Raw genomic sequence first — 21,188 nt, 5'->3', positions numbered from 1 at the left:
TAAATCCAAAGACTTACTGTTGACCTACTGAAAAGTTTAAACCGTGATACTGAGTTCAAAAGTCTGGTAATTCAACTGTGAATTTTGATAAATAAAAAGCGTAATATTTTAGTTAGCTTTCGACACATTGAAACAAACTCACAAAGTTAAAATTTTACAAAAAATATGAAAAAATAACTTAGGATCTAAAGAAACGTTTGGCTTACTGAGAAACTATAAAAATTTTAATCGGAGATTTTTTGTTAATGAGTGTATGTAAAAAATGTCTCCTATTTCATAACTATTTTAGTGTGTTCGAACTGTTCCACAAGAAAAATTTAATAAATTATCAATGTTAAGTTTCAGTGTGACATTATAAAAGTGGAAGGTGAAAACATTTTTTTGAGAAAAACAAACTTTAGTAGGCATATTAAGAAACATGAAACGTGTTGACAGATAGCACTCCAGACTTCGAAAGAAGGAGTATCCCAAAATTCCATTGGAATTGGAACCATTAAGCCACCATTGGGCGATGTATTTAATAAGCTTGTTTTACTATATAATGCTAAAATTTATTTTCATAAATCCTCAATTATTTCACTCCAATAATTGTTAATAGTTTCTTATAAACTATTTCGGAAAGATACTTATGGAATAGAATCATTACCTATCCTAAGTACATATTTCATTTTGTATAGGAACCACTGATACCTGAGATTATTAAGATAGTAACATTTTAGACAGATCGGCGATAACGAAATGATTAATACATGTTTAAATATGTTTATTTTAATATGACTTTCTTGTTAAAATCGTTAACATAAAGTGAACGACTTATCCACATTAGCGATAAGTTATTATAACAAACTCGCTTTTATTAACTCTTCACTTGACATTTCATACATTTACCAATACTAATGACATATCTTGTGTACCTTAACATATACTGATAAATTCACAACTTACTGTAGCGCATGCTGCTTCGACTTAGTCCTGTTATCAAGTTAATCCTTTTCTAGCTTCAGTCCTATAAGTAAAAAAAATATATATATGTTCAATTTAACTACTTTTGGATGATATCAGTTCTATTGAGAGTGTCCTATTGAAGTTATAAAAACCATGATTATCTAAGACGGTCGAAATGCTGTTACTTGTTTTATATTTTAAATAAAAAGTTTTGATACGGAAATTAGTTATCTCGACGATATATCTGCATACTGATAAATCTAACAAACAGTGAACACTATAGACCAATGACAATGAAAAATATATATAAAAAGCAACAGCATAATAAAAAAACTGTAATAAGAAAAACACAAAACTCTTCGGAAATATGAGACCAGTAATTAACACCATAAAAAAACCACAAGAACAAACTGTTGGTGGTAGCGATTATTTGTAGAAGTTTATTAACGATGCCAGTCTCCTGATAATACTGTCAGCCTGTTGGTAGCAAGCATTTAACAAAGATGTATGGATAAAACCTCAAGGAATATCATGAGAATTCCTGCATTTATTCTGAGTGACATGCCACACCCATCAAGTAGTCCTTCTCGGCTTTTGTAAATTTCACAGGATAGAAAACTCGTAGCTTAAGGAAAACATGTAACAAAAATACCAAAATAGCTTATAATATTTTTTTTTTTATATCTGATATACTTTTGTAAAAAGGTGTCAGATATGTACTTACGTAGCCATGACAGGCAATGTCGGAAAGCTATCAATTATGCAACAGATTGTTACTAGAAGCATTAAATGTCTTCAGGAAGGTCATCGGCAACCTTGCCCACAACGCAAAAATCTGGGATTCTATGTTTATCCGTTGGAGATAATACAGACAGCCCATTACGTAGATTTACACTTTGTTGTTTACTTTTTTATACAGAAACTTCAAATACGACACGCTAGGCTGTCCATTTTCATCACCTACACTATACAGGAGAAAAAAAAAAATCTCATAATCTTTTATCTAAAGTTGTAGCGTCCGTGCAAACAAACAGCAAATACTTTAAAGTTGTGAGCACACAATCACACAAACAAAGCAAAAAACACTATGAAAGCCAAAACAAGACGTGAGGTAGGGTTAAAACTGTGTCTTCACAAATAAACAGTAAACAAAATGAAGGCAAGAAAATAAAATAATAATTAAGTTTTAGATCAAGATATCAAAATGATATTATCATGAAATTATTAAACCATTATATTTAATATTCTTTATAATTTCTTATCCTTGATAACGAAAATATTACATAACTCACTAGTTTCTCTCTATATATGTATATACATATTTTTTCATATAACACATGGATTTGCGCACAAGTTGTTAGTATTTAAACATAGATATAACTACAAGTTTTAGTATATACAATGATTTTATATAAACGTTGAGGATCTTTTACAAAATAAGTTATACTTTCACACGTACACGGAGTCTATAGAGTACTAATAAATGTTTAATATGACTGATTTTATTAACGTAATTTAGTACTTCTTAAGGCTATTTATCTTTTGTGTTGTATAAGTATGATTAAGTTTCAAATAATCAGTAATAGTAAAGCTTCGTATAATACCATTAAAAGTGTTACAATAGATAATGGGTCGATTACATAAATTATTCCATTTATTCGATATCTGTTCTGAATAAGAAAAAATGTTATTTACAAAATGTCACAAACGTATTGTTTATATAATTCTGAAAGTAAGTTGGGCGATACATTTTGTTAGAAAAGTATATACTTGTATAAGTCAGCTTACATTTCACTATATCATGTACCTAGTAGTCTGTGTGTAAATAATCAACCTAATAACATTGTTAGTGTACCAGATTTCAAGAACGTGACAATAAAAATAGTTAAACAACAAGGCTATCTAACTTCCAGTTAACTTATTATTTTCTCAATTTAACTACAGATTTAAATCAGATTCACTCTTTTTAGTACAATCTATTAAACTTTGCGAACTGAAACCTTATTGTTTAGCTTGGTTTAAAACTTTCTGTGTCAAACTATGAAAACTAGGACAGAATTTAAACCTATAATATTTATTAGTAGGATGTAGACAGTTTGAAAAAATCTGAGGGTGTGGCTGGAATCCTTTCATTTATAGCATCTTTGGAAAAGTTAACGTACATATATAGAGAGAAAGCACTCATTCGTTGATCTGAGGGCTGATTGTGTTTCCTTATTTAACGGGCTGGACTATAGATCTGCAGGTTCATTTTTCTTTTCCTGCTTAGCAGGAAAAGATCACGTTTCGCACTTCAGGCCAAGAATGCATTATTAGGGTAACAGCCAAATCCCATTAAACGTTCAGAGAAGAGTAGTTCACCAGTTGAATGGGTGCATTTGACTAGTAGCCCACCAATCCAAAAGTAGAAACTGAAAGCGTAAATAACTCTTGAGTAGCTTTGAAAAAGTATCTTAAAGTAGAAAAATAAGCCTCGATGGGAAAAAAAGACAAATCACACACACACTCCTATATATATTTGTATAAAGTTTTATTTTATATTTTTTACGATCGAACCCCTTTCCCCCGCTGGTAGAGCAGTAAGTCTACGGATTTACAACGCTAAAACCAGGGATTTTATTCCCCTCGGTAGACTCAGCAGATAGCCCGATGTGGCTTTGCTATATGAAAATACACACACGATCGAACCTTTAGCAGTTTTCCACTTTCCATATTTTAAAGTTCAGTTTTACATATGCACGTATGTCAATCAATTTAAATGTTACTTCCGATTATTTAGAGTATATTTCTTAAATTATTAATACCAGTGGAATTTTTCACAATATAAATTACAAAACATCAAGCCGTGAGTTTGAAATTACTCCCCTGTGATGTCACACTTCTTGTCTCAGATTGGTCGAGAGCAACCTCGTGGAGCTTGGATTCCTTGGTTACATTATAAATGTGACGGTTTAATACCACTATTCAGTTTAACAAGAGCTGATTAGCTTCATTTCCTCTTGTGTATCACCTCGGTGGCTACTACAGAAAGTGCTCGTGTAGCTTTATGCGAGATCAAAACAAACAATTGTTTGAGACTACCTGCTATAACGTCATGACTCACTATCTGAATGTTTCTTAGATTTAGTTCTAGATATTCGTTTTACAAATCCTTGTCCATATGTCTGGTATGTGGGATATACGGGAAACGTCTTTTAAAGTTGATCCCAGTTGTATTTCACGGATTTGAGTCCTGAGATAATGTTAGAAATTCATTCTCACAATAAATACTTAATTGTTGTTAACTATGAGATGGCCTAGCGCGTAAGGCGTGCGACTCGTAATCCGGGGGTCGCGGGTTCGCGCCCGCGTCGCGCTAAACATGCTCGCCCTCCCAGCCGTGGGGGTGTATAATGTGACGGTCAATCCCACTATTCGTTGGTAAAGAGTAGCCCAAGAGTTGGCGGTGGGTGGTGATGACTAGCTGCCTTCCTTCTAGTCTTACACTGCTAAATTAGGGACGGCTAGCACAGATAGCCCTCGAGTAGCTTTGTGCGAAATTTACAAAAACAAACAAACTATGAGATATATACACTGTGATGGCGAATACCTATAACCCTATAGAACTAAAAAAGGCAAATTATGATGAGAAAGCGTTTACAGTGATTGTTAGATTTTTTGTCTTTATAATGCACATCATTCAGAGCACCATTTCTAATGACGTTCATTTCCAAATGTCATCAGCGAGCAATCCCAGTCTTACGCGGTCTGTGGAATGGTTTTAAAGTTCTCTATCGAGAATTATCAAACGTACTATTGCGCCAAAAACACAGTATATTTATCCCATTCTGCAGTTTCAGCTTAACAAGAAACAAACAATTTTCGTAAATGTAAATGTAATATTTTACAAGAATTTGGCACACTGCAGTAAACATGTTCATGTATTTTATTGAACTAAAAATGATTTGTGCGATTCTGTCATGAACAAGCAGTACGTCAATTGTATTCATATTTAAATATTATTACTTGAAATCGAAAAAAATAAGTTGGATATCCCACGAAACGATCGTAGAAGAAAATATGCGTAAATTTTCTGCAAATATTTTGTTTCAAGAGTGTCTTTCAGGTGAAAAATGTGCGTGTCAAAGAACTACATCATGAGCACTTTCGTTTAATTAGTGTTGGGAATTCCACGCTTCTTCACATAACGTGTTTGTAAAAGCACCACCCTTTTAACTGACGTCACAACAGCAGTTGTTTGCTGTGACACCAATGTAAGAAAAATTCAATAATTATTAAATAGATTTAACTTAGTTAGGCCTGACAGATAATGAGAATTTGATACATAGATTACCATATAAATATTATAGATTTTATAAAATTATTTTTGATTAAGCAAGTGTTAAATGGCTAGAGAGCTGAAATAATACAAACCTAAACAAACTTATCGTACAATGTATGCTTTAGTATCTTTTAGGGAAGTATTTTACAACAAGATTAATCTTAAATACCAAAACCTTGCAGGTGGTATTTTTTTTACAAATTTATGAGATAATTGTGAAAAAAGACAATTTTAATTCATTTGAAAGTAGTAAAAAGGTGTTATTTTTACAATATTAGTTTTATATATCACTGGTCGTTTTCTTCTTGTTAGCAAAAACTATTATTTCGTTTCATTTACAAAACACAAATGTTGTGTTAGTTCCTGAAATAAAATTATTTCCTGTGCTTAAGCTACTACGCTCATAAGATATTGTATAACATGTAACATTGTTTGTTTGTTTGTTTGTTTGGAAATTTCGCACAAAGCTACTCGAGGGCTATCTGTGCTAGCCGTCCCTAATTTAGCAGTGTAAGACTAGAGGGAAGGCAGCTAGTCATCACCACCCACCGCCAACTCTTGGGCTACTCTTTACCAACGAATAGTGGGATTGACCGTCACATTATACACCCCCACGGCTGGGAGGGCTAGCATGTTTAGCGCGACGCGGGCGCGAACCCGCGACCCTCGGATTACGAGTATAATATATTGTATGATTATTCAGATATTTATGATTTATGAGTACATAATTTCAGATTGATATATAATATATATGACGTATGGAACAACATTATTCTCATTATTCGGATATTTTAGATACAAAGAACACGATATAGTATTATTACGATCATTTATTACTATTTACAATATACAAATAGAATAGTTTCAGTTTGTTTCAATGACCTAGTAATTCTGACATAAAATTAAAAATATTTATATTGATTTTATTCTTCAAAATCGAAGTCATTCATTTGCATTTAGTACAAGAGTATCCGTATCATAGTTAGAAAGACAATATCTAATTATTTATCAGCCAAGTGAAAAGAAGTAAATAAAAATGGTACATGGTAATTATCTTGATTAAGTAAGACTCAGAATTTTTTTCCATTCTGTGAACACGCGCAACTTATAATTCTTTAACACTTGAGTTCTGTTAGATTAGGCTACTCTAACAAACATGAGCGACGGTGTCTGTGTGATTTGTTTTAGTTCAAAAACGCCCAGTAAACTACTTGAGCTCTGTCCACTGTAGGAAGATTTTAGTGTTGCAAGTTCGTTTACATACTGCTGAGTTCCGTGCGGGACAGCAATAAGTATACGGACTTAGAACACTAAAATCTATGATCCACTTTCTAGCGGGTAAACACAGAAGATAGCTCAATGGGGATTTATTCTAAAACAAGCAAATTTACCACTGACCTGACAAGTGTCGGGGTGGTATCCGGTAATGTATTATATAGTAAATAGTATTGTTACAGCATCTCATTTGGTATGGTGAATGTACATTTAGATAGGTGGATTCATTATACGGAAATAATAGTATAAAATTTCCTAAAACCATAAAAGAAACACATTGTCTGTGTAACGTTTCTTGTTTTTGTCTGTATCCTCTGTATGAACAATTCAAGATGAACTATTCTTCATCTACAACAGAAAATCGTATGATCGATTCGACGACTATGAATTTTGATACATAATATGGATTTGAGGTTTTTAAAGGACAGTTTTCTAACCTTATAACCAAGGACGGTTAACACTTGTATTAAGTGACATAAAACAGTAAGTTCATCAATAAAGTACAGATAATTCTAATTTATGCGTGTAGAGTGAATGAAACTGTACTGCTTAAAAATTTCATGCTGATACAGGTGTTTAAGATTAGATCATTTAAGCTTTGCCTGAGAAATGATTTCATCACAGAAGCGAGAAAAAGATTCATAAAAATACGTACAAATGAAGTAAAATCACATATATATAAACAAGTAGATAGAAAGTTTAGCTACAGAAGTAATCGAAATGATACACATGGATTGAAACAGAATATTACCTAGGTATAAAAATGTACGAATATAATATATATATAAAGACCAAACATAACTGATTTCTAATATTTAGAATCTAGAGCAAGACTTCTATATTTTTAGCTAGGTCTAATACAACAAGTGAGCACCTTCACTCGTCCAGATCTAAATAACAGTACGATATTTTGTTTATAAATTTTGGGCGCCATGAATAATACGTGGAACCTGACGCAAGAGGAAGCGTATGTGATTTTTCCAACTGAACCGCGATCGAAGCGCCGCGAATCGTATATTCTGGTTCCGTTGCTAGGACAACAGTAAATGAGTGCGTGTAACAACCTCTGCATAATCAAATAGACGTCTCTTTTTTGGAGGTAGCAGACAACTCTTCTTAGGTCCATTTGTTTTATTTAAATGTCTCCACAGAAAAAAATAAACCGATTCATCACTAGCTAAATCTCTTCATCACTATGAAACAGAAATGGGGATCACCCATCGCCCTGCTTCGTCGAGCCAGTTTAAACAGGCGGTGGCATTCAACTCAAGAAGGTACGAGATATGAGCTGGTGACAAGAGGGAGGAATAACAGAAGATCCACACGGTCAGGGGGGAGTTGTTTTAACGTGTGAGTTTCATCTTTTTATTAAATATTCACATGAAAGTGGTACAAAACAAACAGGATTTACGGGTTTTCTTTTCACTCTATTTAAAGTTTATATCTATATCTATTTACGTACCTATTTATTATCTCATGTTTATTGGCTTGACTGTCAATGCATAAGACATTTCGTTGTTCCAATTTATGATGTTTATTTAACTTCCACTGATTTATTTATCGAAATTTATCTTCCTTTTTCTGTATATCTATTACTCTATTGATACCAGAAGGATTTTATCTCATGTCAGAAAAACGTATACCTATATTACGAGTATATTAGATTTTAGTATAAATTAGCTTATAACAAAGATCATAGTTTTTACCAGTCTTGATATAAACATAAAATTCAAGCTTCCAAGATTTCTTTTTTCTTTTTTTTAAGAAAATGTTATTCAAATAAAGATGCCTTAGTGTAAGAGATACTATCTGAGACAATCTTTTGCATTTTCACTTCTGGATACAAAAGTGAAGAGGATAGAACCACATTGTATGAAAGCATGACAGAAATTAATACCATCTTTAAGTTTTACATTATGATGAATCAAACGACGTAAGAAATGTCAGATAAATATATAATTATTTATCAGGTTTAAGTTTTCATCTAAGAAGCTACATATGAATCGGCAGGCAATATATAATTATATACATTGTGATGTTTCAATTTGCATAAGAAATATTTGATGGCATTATATTATCTACAAGATTTATGTTTTAATGTATCAGCTTACATAAGAAATGCCAGACAGTTGTAATATTATCTGCCAGGTTTATGTTTTCATAAGATACCATAAAATATGGGAAGTACAGAAACGTGTAGTTGGTGAAATTGAAATCGTCACAGCTGCAAAAATCTTTCTTCAGTGCAAATGATAATGTTAATATAAGTAAACGTTAGTACGAAATATTCTATAGTTGGCAAATTCTTCGATATATGTTTCAGTTTATAGCAGAAAACTTTAAGTAGTTTCCAATATATCTTCAATTGATCAAGAAAAACAAAAAGTCGAAACATTAATGAAATGTACTAAAAAACTCTGTCTTCATGTTACACAGAGTGAAATTATAGAAATAAGCGTGACAGTAGTATTTGTTATACATAATAATGTTACACAGGTATTGTTAATCAGATAAATGTTATAAAATTAGTTTTCTGAACAGAGTAAAGTTATACATGATATTACTTGTGCTATTCGGATGGTATTACATAGATAAATGCTTATGCTGTAGATTATCTTTAACCATGTATAGTTTAATGAAGGTTTACAAAAGTAAAATGATATTTGAATTGCATAAATTACAATTTATAAAGTATTCTAGTAGATCAGCGATAAGTTTATGAATTGCAATTCTGAAGTTATAGGTTCGATATACCGTTGTGAACAGAGTACAAATATCCAATTGTGTAGCTTTACGCCAAGAAACGAATAAACTTAACTTTTTATAAACTCATAACAGTCGTCATCAATCTATTTTACAATACAAAAACCATCCCTAACTGAAGTAGAATAACTGATTTTGTTACATCGAAAAATAAGTGTATCCGGAAAAGTCATGTAACATTGCCCAAACGAGACATTTGCTATCGAGACAAAATATTTTAGCGAAAGTATCAAATTAAGATTTTATTTCTTTGTTGTTAAGTCTAAAGCTACATAAAGGAATATTCATGCTTTTCCCACGGTGGTTAATAAAACTCGAGTTTTAGCGATATAAGCTTTCTGACTTTCCACTTAATTATTATTGGCATTATATTCAAGGGAATAGTTGTGTCAGGTGATTTTAAGTTATAATTTTAGGCAACAAGATATGTAAAATAGCAGTTATATTGTCTAAAAATAAATAACGTAAATATGTAATTAATAAGAATAGTCTTTTTTTCATGTATCTACTAAGTATACAATTTCTATCATTTCTCGAGAACGAATGTTTAAAAGTGTATTAGAAGTTACATTATTTGTTGTTACTATTAAGTTATTTTACTTAGTTTCTGTTCTATGCTTAAGTCTCTACAAGTTAGAAGGTTTTAAGGCTTAATTATAAATATGGGATAGGCTTAAAATGAATGAATAGTTTCTTTATGTGTTGTTTTGTGCTAATATTGCCGTAGTTTAAAATATGAACCCCCTCAGTTCTTGTTTTATAATGTCATGGTTTGCTGTGCAGCCTATAATGAGATTGTGCAATAAATAATTACGTGCTGCTTGTTATATGGGCGTCTACGTTATAAGTAAGAAACATAAGAAATAACTGGCTTTCATTAGATAGCCTTCTGTGAATAACACGAATATACCATGAAATATGTTATATTGTTGGTAAAATTTAGAAAATGAAGTCGTTTTTATTTTTCAGAAAGCTTGCATATGTTGTCTCACAAGCTCTATTAACATATTACTGAAATTGGTTTGAAACCTGTAAAGATTTTTACTTTTCTATATTTGTGTTCAGTTTCTACTGAAACCAATGAGAAAGCTGTTTTAAATGGTATCAAAAGCTCAATATCTAAATAAACCAATTATTAATTTACATACATCTTCTTGCCGGTTGGCTAAGTACGCGAAAACATGACCATACTGAGGTAAGTCCTTCTTACTTTACAACAGAGATATGTATTTTGACGAAAAGGATATCTCAAAACCAATTATAATCTTGAATTTACTACACATTTACTGTTTGGTATTATCCAATAGCAACTATGTATAGCTGACACTACTGACATTTTTCATGTCGTATATCATAAAGTATTTGTGAGAGTTGCAGAAAACTTGCAACTTGTATTTATACAAGCTTTGAGCTGACCTCAGACGATTGAATTCTGTTACTTAGAATCGATATTCAACTACATTTTAATCTTGTATTATTTATCTCGGTAATTGTTACTATACTTATTTTCATCTTAATTTACGAACTTTGTTCTTCGGTATATATTTTTAATAATTTCCAATTTGTAATTGTCTATTTTCCGTACGTTTGGAAAATTTATTGAAGTGGAATATTACACTGACAGCTTAAAATGAGAAAAATAATTGGCTGATTATAGTGACTTTGTTTAAATAACAATCTTGGATTGGACGTTAGCCTTTTAGATCAGGCTATCTTCGGGTTCATAAAAATTCAACTTTTTACCAAACAAGCAAAGTAACTTATATCACTGTCGTGCTATTCGTTTATAAAACTTGAACATTATACATTTTACAATTGGCATTATATACTTTTAGATCGATGTTTCTCCGTGAAACGTCAAACTAACATTAAAGTCAAAGTTTAAATATATGTTGTAAAACTAACAAATCATAAAACAGTTTGGAGCAACTCCTTTACCACAGTATTTGTTCTCACGATGATAAAATCTGGTACCTTTTTAACCCTTTCGCAGTTAGCCATCCCAACTAACTCTGATCATTATACTGACCCTTCAAAGTACAGTTCTTTATTACTTTAAACTAAATACGAAGTCAGTTCTTGTAGATAATTATCACGCCATCAGATGGCTTTATCTTGAAAAAACATACGTCTACCTGCACCGACTGATTGATATTGGTTTAGTCTAGCGTATAAAGAAAGATGAATTACAGTAAATGTACTGTTGTTTTAGCACTAATTTTCTTTTATAATTTAATGTAATTATTCTTTTAATATGTATTGGAGAGAAGTAGTAAAGTAATTATTTGGATATGGTATTATCAGCAAGCTAGCATCTATTTTTGTGCACACAATTTGACATTGATTATTGAATATCATTGAAAAGTTTTGATTTAAATTTAGCCAGGCAACAAAGAACTAAACTAAAACCACGTGATGTAATTCGTCATAGCCAATACAATAGTTGTAAAGCTTCTACACTTGGTCTAACTATATCTAGAATACAACCATTCTTAAGTTAGCTGTACCGATACATATTGCTGTATTTTAATTGCAATCTTATGAGAAGTATGTTAGTTGTAGTGATTCATATATCAGTATTCTGATTAAGAAATTAGCACACAGAATTCCATACAAAGGTTTCAATGTTTTTTTAATAAAGACCCAAAACTCAAGCGCTTTCGAATAATCCATTATTCTTGTTCAGGAGAATAAATAATGGTTGTTTGAATATAGAATTCGCTATTAAATTCAAAACCGTTAAGTGCAAGTAACAATTCAGAGACGTCTGTAATGATTTGAGTGAAGAATTTATCTAGTTTTGTCAGAGAAGCTTCTAGTACTTTTAGGTCTTCGTCGTGGGTAATGTTTGTATGGAGAGAAGAAACACCCATAGTACAGAGAATAGTACATGGTTGAAGTTTATTCTTCTTAAGAAGAATAGTGAATTATTCGAATGTGCTCGAGAGGCAGAAAATCACTCATGAATCCAGATCAACTAGAGTATAGAGACTTATTAATTTGTAAATAAAGCTTTAGCCTGCAAGAAGGTTAAAATTAACACAATCGTTCTTAACCGTATGCTTATTATTTAGGCAGATGTCCCAAACTCGAAAACACAGAGCAATAAAATTATATAATGTAAAAAAAAAAAAGAGGTAAAGAAACATTTTTAAAATTTGATGTATCAGCAAAAATGTTTTTAATTACAGGACTATAAAAATTAACTAAAGAATTAAAACTATTTTGTAAATAAAGCTTTAATATTAGATAGATAAGAAGGGGGAAAAGTTAAAGTAAATCTAAAACAAAGGTAAATGAGAAAACATAGATATTCTTGGAAGTTCAAAGAAGGTATACAAGAGGGTGAAACAGTCCCAGAAGTGTCTTCCAAAGTGACGTTCTGAATGTTTGCTTTTCTATGGTGTTTGTCGACTTGTTCAGACAAAAAAAAAAGTAAAATAAATTTCAGTAGATACTTTCATGAACAGCTTTAGATATAAATATAAAATAAAATAAAAAATGAATGCATATATATTTATTCATGGAAAGATCTGAAAATACATAAAAATTAGAAGTAAAGTTACTTTTATATATAGTAAATGAATAAGTACAAAATGCGAAGGGGATAAGATAAAATAAATTAGATTGCTGTAAAAAATTCATCGTTCAAGACTAAGGTAATAATTTATCAGTTTTGTGACGTTACGAGTAAACACTCTTTTTCAAGCCAAAAACAAGATTATTGGTTAATGAAAATTTTAATGTTCTTGTAACAAAATATTTACTGGGGTTAAGAACGAACTATTAAACTCTGCCTAATCACAGTTAGCTTTATTTTTAATGCCATGTTGTTTCGATTCCCAAAACCTATCTTGGACTCCATGTTACATGAATGTGATAAATGAGATTATTTGAGATTTAAATAAATAAACAGAACGTTCGAGACAACATGCATATTTCGCTGCGCAAGACATAGAGGTAATAAATTTTATTACATTTTCTTTAAACTGAAAGCATTCAGTTGGTTTTACAAACACGAAACTTTATTTAATATCAACATTTATAATATGCTTCCGCTGCCTAAATTAGTTATTATTAGTAATAATGTTCAAGTCATCTTCACGTTAACTTGAAGATGACCGAAGTAGGTCTAAGCGTTGTTCTGTACTTTATTTTAATCAAAGTTCTACTACCCATACCAGCCGTCTTGAGAACACATTTTTACTTCAAGTGAATTTCTCGTCATCACGAATAGTTATTTTAGTGTTCACTGTATGGAATACTTTTATCCTAATTAAAAATCATTACTCTTAATAACGACATTTTACAAAATCCATATTAATAGTTTTTAAAAATGCATACCCAAGTAACAATAGTGTAGACATTCTATTTCAGACTGACTCTAGTCTCTCTAAGCATCAGCATCTACACCTACCTATCATTGATTGCTGTAATATTCAGCTTGAAATTTCAAGCAACTGCAAGTAAAGGTAGGATAGGATCTTCATTTAGATTAAAACGTCACACACCTTACTTCATGGTTGGTTTGTGTCTTCGTATAAAAAGAAAACGCAACACACCTCACATCAAGGTAGGTTAGGGTTTTATGTCAAATTAAAATGTCACACACCAGATATCAAGATAGGTTAGTGTCTTCATGTAAAAATAAAAAGTCACACATCTCATATGAAGTTAGGTTAGTGTCTTGATGTAGAATGAAAACGCCACACACCTTTCATGAAGATAGATTAGAATCATCATTTAAAAATCAAACGTCACATACCTCACATCAAGTTAGGATTGTGTCTTCATAAAAAAATCAAACAACACACAACTGACATCAAGGTGGGTTAGTGACTTCATGTAAAATTAAAACGTGACACACCTCACATCACGGTAAGATAGCGTCTTCATGTAAAAACAATACGGATCAGTGTATTGATGTAAAAATAAAACACCACTTACGTCACATGAAGAAAGGTTAGTGTATCCATGTAAAAAATATAACGTCAGATATCTCACATAAAGGTAGGTCAGTGTTTTAATATAAAATTAAAACGTGACACACCTTATATCAATGTAGATTAGTGTCTTCATGGAAAATTAAAACGTCACACCCCTCACATAAAGATAGATTAGGATCATCATGTAAAATTTAAACGTCATCAACCTCACATTAAGGTAGGCTAGGGTCTTCATGTAAAATTAAAACATGACACACCTCACATGAAGGTAAGTCGGTGTTTTCGTGTAAAGTTAAAACTTCACACACTTGACATCAAGGTGGGTTATTATCATGTAAAACAAAAGTTTCACACAAATCACATCACGGTCTGTTAGTGTGTTCACGAAAAAATAAGACGAGATACATTTCACAACAAGGTAGGTCAGAGTGTTTATGAAAAATTAAGAGACAAACACCTCACCTAAGGATAGGTTAGTGTCTTCTTGTAAAATTAAAACGTCACACACTTCACATCAAGGTATGTCAGTATATTTATGTAAAAATTAAAACGTCAGACACCACATTTCAAGGTAGGTTATGTTTTCATTTAAAAATAAAACGTCACACACCTCAGATAAGGAAAGTTAGTTTCCTCAGGTAAAATTAAAGCGTAAGACACCTCACATCAAAATAGGACAGGATCATCATTAAAAACTAAAACTTCGCATACCTGACATCTAGATTGGTTAGTGTCTTCATGTAAAAATAAAACGACACACACCTCTCATCAAGGTGGGTTAGTGCCTTTACGTAAAAATAAAACGTCACAAACCTTGCATCAAGGTAAGTTAGTGTATTTATGTGAAAACATAACGTTAGATACCTCACATCGAGGAAGGTTGGTGTCACCATGCAAAATTAAAATATCATACACCTCACATCAAGATATGTTAGTCTCTTGATGTAAAAATAAATCGTCACACACTTCACATCGAGGTAGGTTAGTGTCTTTATGTAAAGAAACATCATCGTTAACATTTAAAACCCGTATAATGAAATCAGATATCATGAAAAAGTATTTGTTTCTGATTTTATTATCTCAGCTATAAGCTTGATGGATTATAATGCTAAAATTGGGATTCGATACCTAATGTCTAACTTAATGTTTATCTTAAGTTTATAACTTTTATCGCATGCTTTGTATAACAAATAGTGGTTGTACAGCCTCTAGGTGTTCCTTGAAACGATGTTTTACACTTTCTTTCTTCTTGTTAATATCGATTATACTGCGATTTACACAATCGCAATACGATATTTCACATCGATTACATACTAATCGAAAGCATGCAAATTAATTTTTATTTACCGTACGGCTGTTTTGTTTTACAAGACCAAATGAAATGTAAATTTTGAATAGAAAAATTAACACAATTTACTTTGCATTATGGTTTACCGTAAAGTATGGATTATTGAATTGCTCGTCCTGGTGTTGTTCCTAACGAATAAAAAAGTCGTTCTTATATTAAATCGTCTTTGTTATGTTACTGTCAGATTGGAAGTTTTATAGAAGATTCTTTAATAAAATGAACCAAATGTGTATGAGCTTACATGCAATACTATAGTCATTGTTACAACGCAAATATAAATCAGTCCTACAGCGACTTGTTTACAAAGATGAAAAAAACACGAGTACTTCCAGTCTAACATGTTTTTATATGCAATGTCGTATTTTACCAGTCTAAAATAATAAAAGCTAACAAGACAGATTAGAAAATGTCATATTTATATCCCGTCAATATATATATATATATATTGTAGTTAAGTGCAAGTAACTACACTACATGGTAGTGTAGTGTAATATACATATATGTATATATAACGTTGACAAAACTCTGACTGAGGTGCCAAATATACTGGTTAATTTGAGCTGCCAGAATATATTCCTCTAATAAAACTAAGGGAATAACCATGAGAAAATTTTAATAACCTAAAAATAAATGTGAAAATATAGTTTAATAACAGCTGTCAGAAATCACGCTACTCTTATACAAACTAGTATTAAATATAAATGACAAACTTTCCATTAACTACAAAATAAAATAAAATAGCTAAACTGTTTGTTTGTTTGTGGAATTTCGCACAAAGCTACTCGAGGGCTATCTGTGCTAGCCGTCCCTAATTTTGCAGTGTAAGACTAGAGGGAAGGCAGCTAGTCATCACCACCCACCGCCAACTCTTGGGCTACTCTTTTACCAACGAATAGTGGGATTGACCGTCACATTATACGACCCCACGGCGTATATTTGAGCGAAATTCAAAATAAACAAACAAACTGTCCATGCTAAGGTGTGGTACTTATTTTTATTCTGCTTATGTTTATATGTGGCATTGATCTCTTCTACCAGCGCTGAAACGCGTACTTTATTTTTGTTGAAGTTTGACATTTTGTGCAGTTCTGTTGATGCTGAAGTTTGACAATGTGTCGTTCTGTTGATGTTGAAGCATGACACTTTTATCTACCCTGTATGTGATTAGTTTGATCTTCTATTCGTCCCGTCTATGCTGAAGTGTGATTCGGTTTTTGTTTTGTCTATATTAAATTTTAACACTTTTGCTCTGTTTATCTGTTTGTATGATGCTGAAATCACTATGTTCGTGATATACTCTACTACATTCTAATATTTGCCACTCGTTATGGTCATGCCCCAGCCTCAGTTTTTTCGACACATCATGCTTCGAATACTGAAATCATACGAGTAATGACATATCTGTGCTAAATTTCTACTTTGTGGAGTGATACATGATGTTAAATCGCTAGGTTAGTCGGTGAAAGATAAAGATTATAACATTTAAAACATTTTTATAAAACGTGTCAGTATCAGTGAAGTACTTACCTATATCTTAATAATTTTAATCACGATGTCGTTATTCAATTAATAAAGTAAAATTTATATAAAATTAATACTTTGTGCTAGTTTGTTTGTTGAGAGTTGTAAGTACAACTTTCTTTTAAAAAGTAGGAATTGGTTTTCGCATGAGCCATTACATGAAGGGAGAAAGTAATATTTCAAACGTCACTTTTGTTCGTCTAATTTAGTATAGTATCGCCATCTAGCGGTTATTTAGTTGTCAGTGGGACGACAGGCGTTCACGTCTCCATCAGCACCATTTAGCTACGATTATGTGTCTAGCTTGGTTTACGCTACGAAGCTGACAAGAAAAGGTGGTATTGACTGCGTCGACATGCTTTCAGAACCTTGTTAGTTAATTCTGAAGAAAAGTCACATTTTTACTTGTGACAGAATTCCTGATTTGAATAGAAACAACATGTCCGTCAGGAAGGTGTACGGGTAGGTACTCCATTTAATTCGGATACAGAGAGCTTAGTTAAAATAATAACTAATCAATCGACTTGAGGTAATGTAGTAGCTGCAGAACCCCACAAAGCAATGGTTACTATGGCCACGTAGCTCTATCACTACTAATAAAAATTAAATAATGTTGAATAAATTGCTGCTTGAAAACTCAGAACTGAATAGTTGTTCACAGTATGAAATTACTTGTATAAGCTTCTATTAACCTTTAGATTAGAGTGGGCAATTAGGAACGATTCTAAGGAAGGTGGTGAAACAAGAAATATTATGCTAAACATTCGTCAAATGGTCACTTTAGAAAATACATTTTTTTCGTTTTCTTAAGGTTTAACAATATATTTTTGAAAACATTTACTTTGAACGCCATAGAAGTAAATATTTTGATCTTCCAGAAATACTTAATGATAGTATTAAAATTGGTTTATTTATAGATTGTATGAATTGAATACATTCTTTAATTTAAAAATAAACTTTCAAAACTAAGAGTCAATACAGTTGTTATAAAACTGCTGATAAACCAATTGTGATAATAACACTGCTCATAAGCCCAGTATAATAATAACACTGATTATAATTAACGTCAGTATTAAAATAGTTATGAACTAAATATGATTGTGATATCTCATTTCTTTCATAAATCTTATTGTTGATAAGATAGATGTGATGAGAAAGTCAAAATATCAGTTGTGTTGTATTGCTTATAATAATACTGTTTATAAATCAGTTATGATGATAAAATTCCTGATGAACCACTTGTGATAACAACACTGTTGTCAAACCTAAGCTGATGATAATACTGTTGGTACCATAACACTATTTATAAATCAGATGTGACGATAACATTGTTTATAAACCAGATCTGATAACAACAGTGCTGATAAACAGGTTATTGTTCCTCAACACAAGAATTATTTTCATAGCTCTATTATGAAGCTGATCCTCGTAGTTAGGGCATTTGATTTGCAATCAGAGAGCTGCAGTTCGAATTCTGTTACCGGACGTGCTCGCTCTTTCAAGCGAGTTGGCGGTTGGAGGCATTGATCAGCTGTCTTCTTTCTGGTTAAATATTTTTGTGTCAGTGGTGGATTGTGCAGATAGACATTGCGTAGGTTTTCGAAAAATTGAACAAGGAAACAAAACCTATTAAACTACTGGATACTTCAAAGCATCTGATAATCATAATGAAACGATATGTATGACATTCCACATGAAAACATACCTGTCATGTAGCCAAACGCAGAGCCTATGGACGTTTAAACTAGTAGCCGGGAAAACTTTCATCTTTATATACTAGATGCATTGTGAAAATTTCGCAGGAAGGAATATGTTTTGAACATGACATGCAACGTTGGCCTACATTTCAAATCTATTGTTATGGTGCACGGTCATGAACGAGAGAATGATCAAATATCGTAAAATTGACTGTAATGACGTAGTGATGCTCCAAAATCATTCAAGTATAACATACTTGATTCTGTGTGAGTGGGTCAACAGTAAATTTTAGACTTACAATTTTAAAATTCGGGGTTCGATTCCGCGTGGTAGACAGAGCGCAGATAGATCATTATGTATTTTGCCTAAAATACACACATAACTCTCTGTGTTAGTGTTAGGTAACCGGTTGGACGATAAATATTAATGCTGGTAACTTAGCTTCAGAATAAGCAACTGTGATAAAATCAAAGTGATTAGATTTGAAGCTGATTGGGAATCCAGTGTTATGATACGAATTCCTGCTTGTAAACTCGATATAATCATATACGTATAAATTAGTGATAATTAACTCGATTTGATAATATATAGTATTTCTGTTTAATATGGAGCCATGATACGTATCTTGGATGGTGAACTCTGTCACTATGTATATATTACCACTGGTGAACCTAATATAACGATATATATATTACTGCTGATGAACCTAATGTGATAATATATATATATTATTGCTTGTGAACCTAATGTGATTGTATATATATATATATATTACTGGTAGTGAAGTCTTTGTCACTATGTATATATTAGTGATGGCTAACCCAGAGTGATGATATATGTTAGTGATTCTGTCATAATATATATTACTGCTGGTGAACCTTGTGTGATGATATATATATATATTATATTACTGCTGGTGAGCTTAGTGGATGACATATTACTCATTATGAAATCGGTATAACCACAAATATAAATGCTTCTAATGCGTGAAGAGATATCCATTCTTTATTGCGTTCCTTTGAACTTAACAGTGAAGAAGCAACCGATTTTACAGCTCTGTTTATGTAAGGTTTTACAAATACGTTATAGTGATTGAAATTTCCGAGATATATTTTTAGTGAAGCAGTTGATTTTTACATAAACTCCATTTACATTAACTAGTAAATAGTAATGACTTACTAGTTGAGACTATAGACATTTTATAGCTAGTCTATCCACACCGGGTCCAAGATAAGATGACTACATACTTAAAAGCTTTAGTCTTTTCTTAACTACTACTCATTGTTTTATTAGAAAAAGTTGAAAGGTTTGCGACAAACATAAATTACCTTATGTGATTTATTAAAAGAGCTGTTATCTATATGGTGTGTTCGTAAATTAAGTACCGTCGAAGACGCACGCCCTTTTTCATTAGCTAAATTTTGAATAAAGAAAAAGAAATATAAGAATAAGATCGCAGCACTTCCATCAGTCTTACCAAGCTGTTTCATGGATTGTTTACCTTTTCGTTTTTTGTTAGCTGTATGCTTATCATATCTACCTTCGAAAAATGTATACCTTATATTAACACTGGAATATCTGTGTTAATACCAATAATATCGTTATTCTAAGCCTGTGGAGTCAAAGAGTGTACCGGTATTATAGCATCATATGTACAGTGACCTGTTCTTGTTTATTTAATTGTTATTTACTGCTAAGTAACTTATACATTTCATTCGGGGTCGTATAAAGGAGCTTGGATTACTGTTGTGTCGAAACGCTTCCTCTGGGCTTAGGTTTAGGCCTATGAGTAACATAACCTTCGGCCTGGAAGACGAAGGGTGAATTTTTTAGACTTATTTTTGGGAAAAAATAGCGTATTAGACGCCGGGAAATACAGTATTTTTTATTATTTTTTCTTTGGGTAAAATCATTTGAGTATTGTAAAAACAGATTCTTTATTGAAAAATTAAATTCAGTAGCAATTGTTATTGAAGAACTAATCTACTTCGAAGCCAGTTTTCTTTCAACAACCTGTTTACCATTGTATTTATCAACATATCTTGATTATGAAACTTAGTAGAAATGGTAAGCCAAGTTTTATCATGAATGCTCTGCTAAAACAATCTATCAAAGAATATCCTGATTGTATCTGGCCACGCTATGTGTACAGAACAATCATTCAGTTTATTTCAAGTTGTAATTACAGTATAATGATGATTCTATACGAAAAATGATCACCTAAGAGACGTCAATTACCAATTATGAATGATCATATTACCAAATATAGTGTCTATTATAAAGCAAATAATTACTGTATATCAGCAGATATATATTCAAAGTGAATTTCTTGTTTCTAGCATTGAACGTTTGTACATCATGTAGATTACAA

The 21,188-nt window shown here is 31.8% G+C and overlaps 1 protein-coding gene and 2 long non-coding RNA genes across 5 annotated transcripts in view; 1 reads left to right on the top strand and 2 right to left on the bottom strand.

The window, feature by feature from the left end:
- Nucleotides 1-839: 839 nt before the first annotated feature.
- LOC143229192 (uncharacterized) lies at nucleotides 840-14,245 on the bottom strand. The gene is made up of 3 exons (XR_013015727.1): nucleotides 14,070-14,245; nucleotides 1,670-1,910; nucleotides 840-1,006 (listed from the first exon to the last, which is right to left on the bottom strand). It is a non-coding gene; the product is annotated as an uncharacterized LOC143229192 (long non-coding RNA).
- Nucleotides 7,558-21,188, top strand: part of LOC143229191 (potassium/sodium hyperpolarization-activated cyclic nucleotide-gated channel 2-like) — a 70,050-nt gene continuing 56,419 nt past the window's right edge. The window contains exon 1 of one of the 3 annotated variants that reach the window (XM_076461155.1): nucleotides 7,558-7,891. In XM_076461155.1, coding sequence (XP_076317270.1) covers nucleotides 7,737-7,891 — 155 coding nt within the window. In that variant the 5' untranslated portion in view covers nucleotides 7,558-7,736. Of the gene's footprint in view, nucleotides 7,892-17,378; nucleotides 17,582-21,188 lie in introns of those variants that run through there. The other 2 variants (XM_076461153.1, XM_076461154.1) reach the window with 2 other exon arrangements.
- LOC143229193 (uncharacterized) lies at nucleotides 11,920-14,058 on the bottom strand. Its single transcript, XR_013015728.1, has 2 exons — nucleotides 13,722-14,058; nucleotides 11,920-12,718 (listed from the first exon to the last, which is right to left on the bottom strand). It is a non-coding gene; the product is annotated as an uncharacterized LOC143229193 (long non-coding RNA).

This window comes from Tachypleus tridentatus, chromosome 10 (genome assembly GCF_004210375.1).
Source record: "Tachypleus tridentatus isolate NWPU-2018 chromosome 10, ASM421037v1, whole genome shotgun sequence".
Taxonomy (NCBI): domain Eukaryota; kingdom Metazoa; phylum Arthropoda; class Merostomata; order Xiphosura; family Limulidae; genus Tachypleus; species Tachypleus tridentatus.
This window is presented reverse-complemented; position numbering and strand designations above follow the sequence as displayed.